This window comes from Somniosus microcephalus, chromosome 16 (assembly GCF_052327205.1).
Source record: "Somniosus microcephalus isolate GS21.2 chromosome 16, FLI_Smic_1.0, whole genome shotgun sequence".
In the NCBI taxonomy this organism is placed as follows: Eukaryota; Metazoa; Chordata; class Chondrichthyes; order Squaliformes; family Somniosidae; genus Somniosus; species Somniosus microcephalus.
In genome coordinates this window covers 10,572,100-10,588,533 of record NC_141002.1, presented here as the reverse complement: position 1 = coordinate 10,588,533, position 16,434 = coordinate 10,572,100, and the positions used below count along the sequence as shown (strand labels likewise).

The window sequence follows — 16,434 nt, the reverse complement described above, 5'->3', positions numbered from 1 at the left end:
CAGACCTGCAGACTCTTGCTATGTGTCCTGCTTTCCCACACTGTCTGCACACTTGGTCCTTGAACCAACAATCTTTCTGGTCATGTGTTGTTCTGCCGCAGCGATAGCACTTCCCTGTTCCATAGGTCATTTCGTTGGTGCCATATTCTTGCGGTCTCCGTTGTATCTCTGCAGCGCCCCTTGCGGCCGTTTCGTGTGATACTGCCATACTGAAAGCTTTGTCCAGCGTAAGGTCCTTTTCTGATAGAAGCCGTTTCTGGGTTCCTTCACTTTGTAGCCCACACACAAACTTGTCCCTTAACGTGTCTGCTAGTCCCGCTCCAAACTGGCAGTATTTCGATAGCTTGCGCAGTTCCGTTAGGTACTCAGCATTGCTTTCGTCTTTGTGTTGGTTCCTTTTATGGAACTTAAATCGCTCTGCCATCAGCAGCGGTGTGGGGTTTAAGTGGTCCTGTAGGATTTCTACTATGCTTTCAAAATTCTTGTTTACCGGCTTCTCTGGGGTTATTAGATTTCGCAGTAACCCATAAGTTTTTTGCACCCATGGAATTTAACAGAACCAGTGCTTTATTAGCATCTGGCACTTCATTCACCCTGCAGTACACCTCAATACGTTCCACATATGCCGCCCAATCTTCGACTTCATTGTCGAACGTAGAGATACTGCCACTCTTCGGCATCCTTGGTTGTGCGTTAACTATCACCAATGGCGCCTCCCGTGCTTCCCCTTCTTCTCCGCTGGCACAAAATGGCGTCTCCCGCGCTTTCCTTCCTTCCCGCGCTCGCCCGTCTTCTCCGCTGCAGCTTCGCAAAATGGCATCTCCCGCGCTCTTCCTTCTCCGCGGCTCAATGGCGCCTCCCGCGCTCTCCCTGCTTCTCCGCGGCTCAATGGCGTCTCCCGCGCTCTCCCTGCTTCTCCGCGGCTCAATGGCGTTTCCCCTTGCTTCGCCCCGTGGACCCTGATCAGCCCGTGATCCCTGGCTCTGCTCTGCGCGTTCTTCCCTTGATATTTGTCGACGCCGCTCAGTCTAGAACCCGGCTGTTTCTTACCCTCTCTCCGGTTTGCAGTATTTGCCCTCGACGCCGCTCGGTGATCAACCCCTGGCTGCGCCCTGCTCTCTTCACCCTCTTCTTACCCCGTCAACGCTGCTCGGCACTCTCTCTCTGCCGTCGGTCGGCTCCAGCCGCCGCTGCTCGGGAAGGGTCTGCTCTCGACCTGTCGTCGGTCTCTTACTGCTCGTTGTGGCTGGGGAACCAAACCCGGCTCTCCACAGCCTCCCCAGCAAAGTTGGATCTCTGCCTGACTGCTGGGTGGTTGCTCGCGGTCGACGCCCGTGTTCCTGGACTCGACTATTTTTTTGTTGTTTTATGTTGCAGGTAGATTCGCATTGACACTCGTCGCCACTGTTAGATCCGTGGTTCAGTGGATAAATAATTACACGGATGCTGTACATAAACAAATAACAGGTCTTTACTGGAGAAGGGTAATCTCTAGACTGGGGTACAGAGGCATGTGCACAGCTTATATACCGGTGTGGTTACTGCCGGTACTACAGTATACAGGAGCTGTAAAAAGTAGTTCTGACTTAAAGCACATACACTACAGTCAGTGTTCACTAATGGTGAGAAGACTGTATTCACTAATGGTGAGGAGAGTGTCAGTGTTCACTAATGGTAAGGAGAGTGTCAGTGATCACTAATGGTGAGAAGACTGTATTCACTAATGGTGAGGAGAGTGTCAGTGTTCACTAATGGTGAGAAGACTGTATTCACGAATGGCAAGGAGAGTGTCAGTGTTCACTAAAGGTGAGGAGAGTGTATTCACTAATGGTGAGGAGAGTGTGTTCACTAATGGGGAGGAGATAGTCAGTTTTCACTAAAGTTGAGGAGGGTGTGCTCACGAGAGGACCAGTGTTCACTAATGGTGAGGAAAGTGTGTTCACTAATGGAGAGGACAGTGCATTCACTAATGCTGAGGAAAGTGTCAGTGTTCACTAATGGTGAGGAGAGTGTGTTCACTAATGGTGAAGAGGGTGCCAATGTTCACTAATGGTGAGGCGAGTGTGTTCACTAATGGTGAGGAGAGTGTCAGTGTTCACTAATGGTGAGAAGACTATATTCATTAATGGTGAGGAGAGTATCAGTGTTCAGTAAAGGTGAGGAGAGTGCCAGTGTTCACGAATGGTAAGGAGAGTGTCAGTGTTCACTAATGGTGAGAAGACTGTATTCACTAATGGTGAGGGAGGAGAGTGTCAGTGTTCACTAAAGGTGAGGAGAGTGTGTTCACTAATGGTGAGGAGAGTGTCAGTGATCACTAATGGTAAGGAGAGTGCACTAATGGTAAAGAGAGTGTCAGTGTTCACTAATGGTGAGAAGACGGCATTCACTAATGGTGAGGAGAGTGTCAGTGTTCACTAAAGGCAAGGAGAGTGTGTTCACTAATGGTGAGGAGAGTGCCAGTGTTCACTAATGGTGAGAAGACTGTATTCACGAATGGCAAGGAGAGTGTCAGTGTTCACTAAAGGTGAGAAGACGGCATTCACTAATGGTGAGGAGAGTGTCAGTGTTCACTAAAGGTGAGGAGAGTGTATTCACTAATGGTGGGGAGAGTGTGTTCACTAATGGTGAGGAGAGTGTGTTCACTAATGGCTAGGAGATAGTCAGTTTTCACTAAAGGTGAGGAGGCTGTACTCACTATTGGTGTGGAGAGGGCCAGTGTTCACTAATGGCGAGGAGAGTGTGTTCACTAATGGAGAGGAGAGTGCATTCACTAATGCTGAGGAAAGTGTCAGTGTTCACTAATGGTGAGGAGAGTGTGTTCACTAATGGTGAGGAGGGTGCCAATGTTCACTAATGGTGAGGAGAGTGTGTTCACTAATGGTGAGGAGAGTGTCGGTGTTCACTAATGGTGAGAAGACTATATTCACTAATGGTTAGGAGAGTATCAGTGTTCAGTAAAGGTGAGGAGGGCGTGCTCACTATTGGTGAGGAGTGGGCCAGTGTTCACTAATGGAGAGGAGAGTGTGTTCACTAATGGAGAGGAGAGTATGTTCACTAATGGTAAGGAGAGTGTCAGTGTTCACTAATGGTGAGGAGAGTGTCAGTGTTCACTAATGGTGAAAAGACTGTATGCACTAATGGTAAGGAGAGTGTCAGTGTTCACTAATGGTGAGAAGACGGCATTCACTAATGGTGAGGAGAGTGTCAGTGTTCACTAAAGGTAAGAAGAGTGTGTTCACTAATGGTGAGGAGAGTGTCAGTGTTCACTAATGGTGAGAAGACTGTATTCACGAATGGCAAGGAGAGTGTCGGTGTTCACTAATGGTGAGGAGAGTGTATTCACTAATGGTGAGGAGAGTGTGTTCACTAATGGTGAGGAAAGTGTGTTCACTAATGGCTAGGAGATAGTCAGTTTTCACTAAAGGTGAGGAGGCTGTACTCACTATTGGTGTGGAGAGGGCCAGTGTTCACTAATGGTGAGGAGAGTGTGTTCACTAATGGTGAGGAGGGTGCCAATGTTCACTAATGGTGAGGAGAGTGTGTTCACTAATGGTGAGGAGAGTGTCGGTGTTCACTAATGGTGAGAAGACTATATTCACTAATGGTTAGGAGAGTATCAGTGTTCAGTAAAGGTGAGGAGGGCGTGCTCACTATTGGTGAGGAGTGGGCCAGTGTTCACTAATGGAGAGGAGAGTGTGTTCACTAATGGAGAGGAGAGTACGTTCACTAATGGTAAGGAGAGTGTCAGTGTTCACTAATGGTGAGGAGAGTGTCAGTGTTCACTAAAGGTGAGGAGTGTATTCACTAATGGTGAGTAGAGTGTGTTCACTAATGGTGAGGAGAGTGTGTCACTAATGGGGTGGAGAGTGTCAGTTTTCACTAAAGGTGAGGAGTGTGTGCTCTCTATTGGTGTGGAGAGGGCCAGTGTTCACTAATGGTGAGGAGAGTGTCAGTGTTCACTAATGGTGAGGAGAGTGTCAGTGTTCACTAATGGTGAAAAGACTGTATTCACTAATGCTGAGCAGAGTGTCAGTGTTCACTAAAGGTGAGGAGAGTGTATTCACTAATGGTGTGGAGAGTGTCAATGTTCACTAATGGTGAGGAGAGTGTGTTCACTAATGGTGAGGAGAGTGTGTTCACTAATGGCGAGGAGAGTGCCAGTGTTCACTAATGGTGAGGAGAGTGTCAGTGTTCACTAATAGTGAGGAGAGTGTGTTCACTAATGGTGAGGAGAGTGTTAGTGTTCACTAATGGTGAGGAAATAATGAAAGAACTTGCATTTCTATAGCACCGTTCACATCCTCAAGATGCTCCAAAATGCTTTGCAGCCAGTTGTAAAGTTTGTGGGTTGTGCAGTTAATAAATACACAGACTTCAGAAGTAACAAACAAACAGGTCTTTACTATTCGAAGGTCCGGGCGAATCTGCCCCAGCAATCATGCCACAACACTTATATACTGGTGTGGTCACTATCGGTATTACAGTATACAGAAGCCAAACAAATAGTGCCACCCGAAAGTAGTCCTCTTAAAGGTGAACCGTTACATTCAATAGTTCCCTTAAAGGTAGACGGGTACATACACTACAATCTTCCCTTTTTAGCTTATTACTTACTAAGTCCATAGTGAACATACATTCTAACATATATACAGGTTTATGTAAGACAGTTCATAGATTCAGTCTTTCCGGGGGTTTCCGGATTCTGTCAGGATAACGCCACAGTGGTGTCGTCATTTCAGGCGGGCTAGGAGGTGCTTCTGACAAGGTCGATTCGGCTTGAAAAGCCGTGTCAGGTTTAGCTGACTCCAGTATCACTAGATCGGAAGTAGGTGTTCTGGGTATCTCAGTTTCAACATTACCCGGATAAGGTGGTGAAGTCGGTGGCCCATTTGTGGCGGACCCTATGATTTGGTCAACATGGCGCCTTATTATATTGTCTCCAATGTCCACGGTGTACATCAATGGCCCCAGCCTTTTCCCAATAGTTCCAGGCTGCCATTTCTCAGTACGGTAGTCCCGGGCCAAAACTCGTTGACCGATCTGGAAAGATCTAGTGACCCTGTCGTTCATGCCCTGGAATTGCCGGTTCTCTACGTCTCTTCTGACGTTTGGTTTTAGTAAATCCAGCCGGCATCTTAGGCGTCTATTACAGAACATCATTGCGGGAGTTTGATTTGTGACCGCATGTGTCGCATTTCGGTATGCCAACAAAAAGCTATCCACCTTATGTTGCAGACTTATATTTTCATTACTCATGGCCTTTATGGCCTTCTTGAAGGTCTGGACAAACCTTTCAGCCAATCCATTAGAGGCGGGATGGTATGGGGCTGACGTGTAATGTTTAACCCCATTGCTCTTTAAGAATTTCTTGAATTCTTCGGACACAAATTGTGGTCCATTATCAGAACAGATCTGTTCCGGCAGGCCATTCCGAGCAAACATAGTCCTTAACACTGCGATGGTTTTTTCCGTCGTGGTGGTGGTCATCTTAATTACTTCCGGCCACTTGGAGTGGGCATCCACCGCTATTAGAAACATCAAGTCCATAAATGGACCAGCAAAGTCGATGTGTACTCTTTGCCAAGGCGATGAGGGCCACTCCCATGGATGCAGAGGAGCCTGGGGTGGCGCATTCTGAACCCTCTGACATCCTAGGCAGTTCTTCGTGATCTCCTCTATGTCTCCATCAATGCCTGGCCACCACACAAACGCTCTTGCTAGAATTTTCATCTTTACTCCCCCCAGATGTCCTTCATGCAGCTCCTTTAGCACCTTCTTTTGGAGTTTGGGTGGAATCACCACTCTAGATCCACACATCAGGGTTCCTCGACACACTGACAGTTGTTCTTTCCTCTGTGCAAATGCTTGCAGTGTTGGGTCGCTCTGTGCTGGCCATCCCTCCACCGTTACATCATAGACTCGTGAAAGAGTCGGGTCATTCCTTGTCTCATTCTCAATCATTGAGTTTGTTATCGGTAGACACTCCACTATGGATGAGTGGAACAACTCTACTGGGTCCACTATACTCGCTTCTTCTACCATCGGCAATGGCAAGCGTGACAACCCATCAGCATTTCCATGCTGTTTAGACCTTTTGTACTCAATTTCGTATTGGTGTGCCCCAAGTAACACGGACCACCTTTGTAACCTTTGTGCTGTCATGGTGGAAACGGCCTTATTTGGGTTGAATATGGACACCAACGGCTGGTGGTCTGTCAGCAATGTGAACTTTTTACATTGTAGGTAATGGTTGAATTTCTTCACGCCCCACACAAGACTGAGGGCCTCCCTATCTATTTGGGCGTAATTTCGCTCCGCGGGTGTCAATGATCGGGACACGAAAGCCACTGGCCTTTCCGAGCCATTTGGTAGCCTGTGCGAGAGTACTGCCCCAATACCGTACGGGGAAGCATCGCAAGCTAGACGAAGGGGTAATGCTGGGTTGAAATGAGCCAACACTTCTTCAGAGGTAATCAACTCCTTGCTCCTGCGAAAAGCCTTTTTGCATTCTTCACTCCACTTCCATGGTGTTTCTTTCCGCAACAGGTCATTCAGCGGATGCAGTACCGTGGACAAATTCGGCAGAAACTTGTGATAGTAATTAATCAACCCCAAGAATGATCTTAACTGAGATACGTTTCCTGGAGCGGGGGCCTTCACAACCGCTTCTATCTCTTCGGGTGACTTATGCAGTCCCTCTCGGTCAATGACATGACCGCAGTATGAGATCCGTTTTTGGAAGAACTCACACTTCTTGCAATTAACCCGAAGGCCATACTCCTTCAACCTGGTGAGTACCAGTTTCAAATTCGTGAGGTGTTCTTCCTCATCTTTTCCCGTGATTAAAATGTCATCTAAGTAGCACTGCGTGCTTGGAATTCCTTGTAACACCTGTTCCATGGCCCTCTGCCAAATTGCTGGCGCCTAGCTACCCCAAAGACCAGTCTATTGTAGCGATACAAGCCTCTGTGAGTGTTGATGGTGAGGTACTGGCGTGACTCTTCCTCGACCTCCATCTGTAGGTATGCTTGAGCCAGATCTATTTTCGTGAAATGTTTCCCTCCAGCCAACGAAGCAAAGATATCTTCAATCCGCGGAAGCGGGTATTGTACCATGTGAAGCACCGGATTCACAGTAATCTTGAAATCTCCGCAGATACGGACCTTCCCCGGTCCCCCTGGCTTATTACTCGGTGAGGACTTCATGACGGGAACAATGGGCGTGGCCCACTCACTCCAGTCCACTTTTGACAGAACCCCTGATCGTTCAAGTTCTTCCAGTTCTGCCTCCACAGCTGGTCGTATTGCGTAAGGTACTGATCTGGCCTTAAAAAACTTTGGGCTTGCATTTTCTACAATCTTAACCTTTGCTTTAATACCTCGCAGTGTTCCCAGTCCCTGCTGGAATACCTCCTTAGCTTCGTCCAATATTCTGGACAACCGTTCAGGTTTGACATCCTCTTTTTCGGAATCCACCGTCATGGTGTTTAGTGACTGCCAGTCCAATTTTATTTTTCGGATCCACTCCCGTCCCAGAAGTGGTGGTCCTCCCTCAGGCAATACATACAGGTCCAACCGGTGATGATCTTTATCCTTGTATCTCACCTTGACTTCTATCATTCCGATGGGGAATACTTTGTGCCCCGTGTATGTCTGTAGTACTAGTTCCGTATCCCGTAGTGGAATATGCTTGAAAAATTTCTTATAGTCATGCTTATTCATGACCGTCAACGCCGATCCGGTGTCCACTTCCATTTTTACTTGGACCTTTGCAATCTGTAGCGTTATCCAGATAGTTTGTCGGTCAGCTTCATTGCTCACGTTGTGAATTCTCAGACTGTCCAGTCCTTTGCATTTGGAGTGTGAGACCGACTTCTGTTCCCTCAGACTCTTCTTAGTCACCTCTTGTACCTTCCCGTACCATTTTTGTGGTGACTTCTTATTGTTGTACGTTGCTCCTGACCGGCATACCTTAGCTATGTGCCCGATCTTGCCACATTTCCTGCATTCTTGGTTTTTACCCCAGCATTGATTCTGGTCGTGTGTTGTCTTCCCACAACGGTAGCATTTTGTTGTGCTCGAAGTAATTTGGTCCATCCCTAGTGCCGCCGCCTTTAGCTGCATTTCCGCCGTTCCTTTCGCTGCGGCTTCATGCGATGCAGCTATGAGGACAGCCCTGTCCAGTGTGAGGTCATTTTCTTCCAGTAGTCGCTTCTGCGTTCCTTCTTTGGACAATCCGCATACGAACTTGTCACGCAGTGCCTCTGTCAGATTCCCTTCAAACTGGCAGTATTTCGCTAGCCTACGCAGTTCGACCAAGTATTCCGCATTGCTTTCGTCTTTCCTCTGCGTTCTTGCGTAGAATTTGAATCGTTCAGCCAGCATCAACGGTGTGGGGTTCAAGTGATCCTTCAGCACTGCTACAATATCATCGAAAGTCTGATCTGCCGGTTTAGCTTGTGAGAGAAGATTCTTCAACACCCCGAATGTTTTCGCACCCATCATGTTAAGTAAGGTTAAAGCTTTTTCCTCCTTAGCTATTTTGTTAGCCTTACAATGTATCTCAATACGTTCTACGTACGTGGCCCAGTCTTCTATCTCCGAATTGAACTCGTTGATGTCCGCCCGCTTAGGCATCTTTCTTTCCATGGGTACAACACAAGTATTTCTTCAAGTATTCTTATTTATTTGTTTATTTCTAAGATGGCGGTTTTCCCGCGAAAATGGCAGTTTCCCGCTCTTTCCTTCTCACCCCGCCCACTTCAATCGTCTTCCCCGCCTAATGGCGGCTTCCCGCGTTTCTTCCCTGGTGGAAGGGGTACGCTTTCCCCACAGCGGACAGGTTCAGCCGCTGGGCTGGCTTCCGCACAGCTCCCCTTACTCGGCTCTGTCTTTTCCTCCCGCCCGCACGGCTCTACCGGCCCTGGGTACACCCCGTTAACGGAGGACAGTTCAGCCGCTGGACTGGCTTTCGCGCAGTCTCTCACCCCGTTTTCGGCTGTGTCTCTCTCTCACTCCCGCACGTACGGTTTTGCCGGCTCTGAGTACCCCGTTGGTGGAGAACAGCTCAGCCGCTGGACTGGCTCCTCGCAGTCTCTCTCTCCGCACCCGGCTCTCACCCGCGCGGTTCCCATTCGCCTCCCCAGCCCTGTCGCAGACCGGTGTTTCCCTCCCCGGCTGCGGCTGGGTTTCTCTTCCCGCGCCTACTCGCAGGCTCAGCGCTTCGTGGCTGCGGTCGCTGCCCGGATTTTTCCCGCCGATCGCGGTCCGGCTGTCACCCGACGCCGTTGGACCCGACTTTTGGCCGGCACAGCTCCCCCTCGACCGAGGTCGAGTGCTCTGCCCTTATCCTCCGGATACTTCTACACCTTCCCCTACTCACAGTCTCTTCGGCCGCCTTGTTTCTTGCTGGTCGGCTCACTCCGCACCGTGGCAGAAGGGTAGTCAGTGCCTGTTGCTGATACGCTTTTGTTGTTAGTCTTCCTGCTTTCTGATGTTGCAGCCTCGTGTTTTCTTTTGGTAGCACGACGAAGGCGGTTGTCTCTCTTCGACGCTCTTCGTTGCTTTTGGTAGTCTTGCCGCAGGGTACGATCGGACTCGTCGCCACTGTAAAGTCTGTGGGTTGTGCAGTTAATAAATACACAGACTTCAGAAGTAACAAACAAACAGGTCTTTACTATTCGAAGGTCCGGGCGAATCTGCCCCAGCAATCATGCCACAACACTTATATACTGGTGTGGTCACTATCGGTATTACAGTATACAGAAGCCAAACAAATAGTGCCACACCTAAAGTAGTCCTCTTAAAGGTGAACGGTTACATTCAATAGTTCCCTTAAAGGTAGATGGGTACATACACTACACCAGTAGCTTACTTTTAAAGTGTAGTCACTATTGTTTTTAGGCAAACGCGAGAGCCAACTTACACACAGCAAGGTCCCATAAACAGCCAATGAGTTAAAGACCAGTTAATCTGTTTTTGGTTTGCTGATTGTTGGCCAGGACTCCAGGAGAAGGTCCTGCCCATCTCCGAATACCGACCTGGTTCATTAATATTCACCTGGCGGGACCCTGGTTTAATATCCCTTCCGAAAGACGGAATGCCTGCTTAAAGGGGCGGGGTAGATACATAGATACATCGAAGGTAGGAGCAGGAGTAGGCCATTCGGCCCCTCGAGCCTGCTCCGCCATTCAACGAGATCATGGCTGACCACCCAAACTCAGTACCCTGTCCCTGCTTTCTCCCCATATCTCTTGATCCCTTTAGCCTTAAGAAATATATCCAACTCTTTCTTGAATATATTTAATGAATTGGCCTCCACTGTCTTCTGTGGTAGAGAATTCCACAGGTTCACCACTCTCTGGATGAAGAAATTCCTCCTCATCTCTGTCCTAAATGGCTTACCCCTTATCCTTAGACTGTGACCCCTGGTTCTGGACTCCCCGGCCACCGGGAACATCTTTCCTGCATCCAGTCTGTCTAGTCCTGTTAGAATTTTATAAGTTTCAATGAGATCCCCTCTCATTCTTCTAAACTCCAGTGAGTATAAGCCCAATCGACCCAATCTCTCCTCATACGTCATTCCTGCCATCCCAGGTATCAGTCTGGTGAATCTTCACTGCACTCCCTCCATGGCAAGAACATCCTTCCTCAGATAAGGCAACCAAAACTGCACACAATACTCAAGGTGTGGTCTCACCAAGGCCCTGTACAACTGCAGCAAGACATCCTTGTTCCTGTACTCAAACCCTCTTGCTACGAAGGCCAACATACCATTTGCCTTCTTAACCGCCTGCTGCACCTGCATGCTTAACTTCAGCGACTGGTGCACAAGGACACCCAGGTCTCGTTGCACTTCCCCTTCTCCCAGTCTATTGCCGTTCAGATAATAATCTGCCTTCCTGTTTTTGCCACCATAGTGGATAACCTCGCATTTATCCACATTATACTGCATCTGCCATGCTTCTGCCCAATCACCCAACCTGTCCAAATCATACTGGAGTTTCTCGGCATCCTCCTCACAGCACACATGCCCATCCAGCTTTGTGTCGGCTGCAAACTTGGAGATATTACATCAATTCCCTCGTCTAGATCATTTATATATATTGTGAATAGCTGGGGTCCTAGGACCGATCCCTGCGGTACCCCACTAGTCACTGCCTGCCACTCGGAAAAAGAGCCGTTTATTCCAACTCTTTGCTTCCTGTCTGCCAACCAGTTCTCTATCCAAGTCAGTACCTTGCCCCCAATCCCATGTGCCTTAACTTTACACGCTAATCTCTTATGCGGGACCTTATCAAAAGCCTTCTGAAAGTCCAAATACACCACATCCACTGGTTCTCCCTTATCAATTTTACCAGTTACATCCTCAAAAAATTCCAGTAGATTAGTAAAGCACGATTTACCTTTTGTAAATCCATGTTGACTTTGTCCGATCTTGTCACTGTTTTCCAAGTGCTCTGCTATTGCATCTTTTATAATGGACTCTAGCATTTTCCCTACTACCGATGTCAGGCTTACCGGTCTATAATTCCCCGTTTTCTCTCTACCACCTTTTTTGAATAGTGGGGTAACATTAGCTACCCTCCAATCCATTGGAACTGTTCCAGAGTCTATAGAATTTTGGAAGATGACCAGCAATGCATCTACTATTTCTAGGGCCACTTCCTTAAGTAGGGGGTGGCTGGGGGGAGGAGGGAAGTGTCCCAGCTGGAACTGAGTTGAGAAGAAAAGACCCTGTTTGAACTGTGTTTAGAAGAAAAGACCCTGTTTGAACTGGGTTTCGAAGAAAAGACCCTGTTTGAACTGGGTTTGAGTGTACTGGTTGATTTGAGAAAGAGAAATGTTCTGGTAATAACTGGGAGTGTTGAGGGAGAAGAGATTGTCCCTGAGAGGGTGGGCACTTGGATGGGATACAATGCCTCGGTGAGCTAGATCCAAAGCAGGTAGAGCATCTTTAGAACTAGTGTGGCAGAGGGCTGGATGAGGAAGAGTGACTGATGAGGAAACTGGTAATCTGGTTGTTCTGTTGAAAATCCAAATATCGGTTTGTTTTTTTCTTTTGTAAGATTAAAAATCTATCGTGAAGTGTGAAAGGGCTTATAATTAACCAGAGTGCACCATTTTTACAGTAGAACTTCAAAATATTTGCCAGGGAGTGTGCCTCTGGACCCTTCCAGAAATGCACAAATAATTCTCAGCCTCCGATAGTTGGATTTCCAGCTTCAGGTTTTCAAGTGCAATAAAAGTGAAGGACTTAGGTTGTGACTTAGGTTACAACACCCGTGTAATTACTTGTTCTCACACGTCATAGGCTCGTAATCAAGGCCGTCCTTGAGATGCTTTGATTGGGGCCTGAAACTGACCATCACTTTTGTTGAACGGTAATAATGGACAGTTAGCTCTATCGAGGGGAGTAATTGAAATTTAGCTCTGTGTCTGTTTTCCCCAAAGGCTAAACTATAAGCAATTCTTTAGCTTGTCCAGGTAATCAAAAAAAAAAGCCTCACAGTTATTGGCCCAGAAATTCGGGTCTCAACGTGTGAGTACGCACGGGGTACTCGCGCATCAGCCCAATGAAAGTGCCGGTTTCGTGCATGCACTGCGCATGCACGGGAAACCGACACTTCTGCTCCCCTGAAAGAAGGGGTTCAGTGGTCAAGCGCATGTGCCGGAGAGGCAGCGCGTGCGCATTGAACTTAAGTTTTTTTGCAGGTTTCTCCGGGAGGGTAAGTCTCCAGCAGTTACACTTTTAAAAAGCAGGCACAAGGCCTGCTTTTAACAAGGTAAGTGGTGAATTAATTAAAATTAAAACATTTTTTCCACAGGTTTATTATTTTTAAATACTTTAAAGAAAGGTAAGTTTATTTTTAGCCCCGTTAGAAAATAAAATTATTTTTTCAAAAATTTAAATTATTGTTTAAAATAGTTATTTTATGTAATTTATACTTATTTTCAAAATGTGATTGTTTAAAAAATGTATTTGAAGTTTTAGTGATATTTTGGGGCTTATAGTATTTATAGGTTTGACAGCTCTTCCTGTCAAACTTATGAATGAAGCATTCCCTGCTACCATTGGCTCTCCATGGCCCACGTGATCCCAGGGGACGCATCGAACTAACTGCGCCCCTGGGATACGCATGCACTGCGCGCCGGCAGTTGGAGGAGGCCCAGGATCGGAATCCCACGCGGGCCCACAGCTCAACGACCGGCGTGCTAGGTAAGTGCAGGTCGGGGGCTTGCACCCGCGGGAAGCCCCCGACCCGAATTTCTAGACCATTATGTTGGAAAGCCCTTTGATCTTGGTCTGCGAATTGAGAGATTAGAGATGGGGGAAGCTTTCACAGGGGAATAGCTGCTGAGACAGAGAGCCCTCAGAAAAAGCAGGCTGAGAAAAATATAGAAGATTACGGGGAGAGGAAGTTCTGCCCAGGGCTGCAGGCCAGAATGCAGGGGGCTACGCTGTTTTAAGTTAAATAAGATGACCCACTGATGTGGGGAAGTGCATCGTGTTCAATATTTTATATTATTATGCAAAGACAATTTGTATTGATTGAAATTAGTGAAATCGATCGTAACTGTTGCTCTGATGTGAAATAAGGCAACTTAACGATGGGATTAAAAGCTGACCTGATGGCCTACATCCTAGGGTTCTAAACGAGGTGGCTGCAGAGATAGTGGATGCATTGGCTGGGATCTTCCAAAATTCCCTAGATTCAGGAATGGTCCCATTGGATTGGAAGGTAGCAAATGTAACCCTGCTATTCAAGAAAGGAGGGAGAGAGAAATCAGGGAACTACAGGCCGGTTAGCCTGACATCAGTCGGCGTGAAAATGCTGGAATCCATTATTAAGGACGTGGTTAGCAGGGTACTTAGAAAATCATAGTATGATTAGGCAGGGTCAACATGGTTTTATGAAAGGTAAATCGTGTTTGACAAATTTATTAGAGTTTTTTGAGGATGTAACTAGCAGGGTAGATAAAGGGTAACCAGTGGATGTAGTATATTTGGATTTCCAAAAGGCATTCGATAAGGTGCCACATAAAAGGTTGTTAAGCAAGATAAGAGCACTTAGGGTTAGGGGTAATGTATTAGCATGGATAAAGGATTGGTTAACAGACAGAAAACAGAGAGTAAAGGTAAACGGGTCATTTTCAGATTGGCAGGCTGTAACTAGTGGGGTGCCGCAAGGATCAGTGCTTGAGCTTCAGCTATTTACAATCTATATTAATGATTAGATGAAGGGACCGAGTGCAATGTATCCAAGTTTGCTGATGATACAAAGCTAGGTGGAAAAGTAAGATATGAGGAGGACGCAAAGAGCCTGCAAAGGGATATAGACAGGTTAAGTGAGTGGGCAGTAAGGTGGCAGATGGAGTATAATGTGGGGAAATGTAAGGTTAGTCACCTTGGTAGGAAGAATAGAAACACAGAATATTTTTTAAATGGTGAGAAACTACTAGATGTTGGTGTTCAGAGAGATTTGGGTGTCCTAATACAAGAAATACAGAAAGTTAGCATACAGGTACAGCAAGCAATTAGGAAGGTAAATGGCATATTGGCCTTTATTGCAAGGGGGCTGGAGTACAAGAGTAAGGAAGTCTTGCTCCAATTGTACAGGGCCTTGGTGAGACCACACCTGGAGTACTGTGCACAGTTCTGGTCTCCTTATCTAAGGAAGGATATACTTGCCTTGGAGGCGGTTCAACAAAGGTTCACTAGATTGATTCCTGGGATGAGAGGATTGTCCTATGAGGAGAGATTGTGTAGAACAGGCCTGTACTCTCTGGAGTTTAGAAGAATGAGAGGTGATCTCATTGAAACATATAAGATTCTGAGGGGGATCGACAGGGTAGATGCTGAGCAACTGACACCACTGGTATCTACAACAGACCCGAATTGGTAATAGTTTCTTTGGTGTTGTATGTCCTAAGTTTCCCACATATGTGACTGAGTTTTTCCTCATTCTCAGGACAGTGAGTCTTCCCATCGAAGGATGTTGTCTTCCCAGAATCTTTCTTCCAAATGGTGCTTCCTAGACTGTGAGTAACTGCAGATGTACAGCAATGGCAAGGTTATCCCTTATTCTTCACTCATTATTCTCCTCACTCCATGAGTACGGGTAGCACTATCAACACGATCCCATTGTTCGTCACTCATTATTCTCCTCACTCCATGAGTACGGGTAGCACTATCAACACGATCCCATTGTTCTTCACTCCTTATTCTCTTCACTCCATGAGTACGGGTAGCACTATCAACAAGATCCCATTGTTCTTCACTCCTTATTCTCTTCACTCCATGAGTACGGATAGCACTATCAACACGATCCCATTGTTCTTCACTCCTTATTCTCCTCACTCCATGAGTACGGGTAGCACTATCAACAAGATCCCATTGTTCTTCACTCCTTATTCTCTTCACTCCATGAGTACGGATAGCACTATCAACACGATCCCATTGTTCTTCACTCCTTATTCTCCTCACTCCATGAGTACGGGTAGCACTATCAACAAGATCCCATTGTTCTTCACTCCTTATTCTCTTCACTCCATGAGTACGGGTAGCACTATCAACAAGATCCCATTGTTCTTCACTCCTTATTCTCCTCACTCCATGAGTACGGGTAGCACTATCAACACGATCCCATTGTTCTTCACTCCTTATTCTCCTCACTCCATGAGTACGGGTAGCACTATCAACAAGATCCCATTGTTCTTCACTCCTTATTCTCCTCACTCCATGAGTACGGGTAGCATCATCAATAAGGTCCCACATTCTTCATTCATACCATCGGTGAGGTTAACAGTATCAACATATTTCTTCTTTATTGACTGACCATGAGAAATCGGCAACAATATCACTCTGAGCTGAATATAATGACTGCCTAAATTTTCTTGGTTTTTGAGTAGCTTCTAACACTGATGTTCCCCATAACAATTAATATACCCCAAGGCTTAATGTAATCTTCAACACTAACCTGCTTGTAATACCAATAGCGTCTCCCAAATATCCAGACAAAGCTAGTGCATCACAAGCACCAAAAGTGCCCCAGAGACTGAGGTGTTCCTCATGTTACTGTACCCTTGAACATTATTGTGCTCCACTAACACCATTGTGACCAAACACAAGCATGCCCAAATGCTGATGTATCTTTCAAACTCTGGCCTGCTACCAAACAACAATATACCCCCAGAAAACATTGCGTGCTGAGCACTAATGTCCCCCAGCTGATGCAGCAAACACTGATGCACCTCAAACCTTAATGGGGAGCATTTCAGAGTTGGCAGAGCAAGCACTCCGCACGGCTTCAGACCCGAGCCAAATTCGGCCCCGGGCCTCAAATGGCACAGGTGCACTGCGGGCATCAAACTGGCACCCAGCTGCAGCTTCCTAGCCGGAGAGGACGGGATGTCGTATCATGAGCTGGCCGGA

At 46.9% G+C, this 16,434-nt stretch overlaps 1 protein-coding gene across 1 annotated transcript in view; it reads left to right on the top strand.

Annotated features, from left to right (window-relative positions):
- The window catches only part of dgki (diacylglycerol kinase, iota), a 369,448-nt gene that overhangs the window by 250,106 nt on the left and 102,908 nt on the right, over positions 1 to 16,434 (top strand). Inside the window, exon 22 of the mRNA XM_086008600.1 lies at positions 14,972 to 15,041. Coding sequence (XP_085864726.1) covers positions 14,972 to 15,041 — 70 coding nt within the window. The remainder of the gene's footprint in view (positions 1 to 14,971; positions 15,042 to 16,434) is intronic.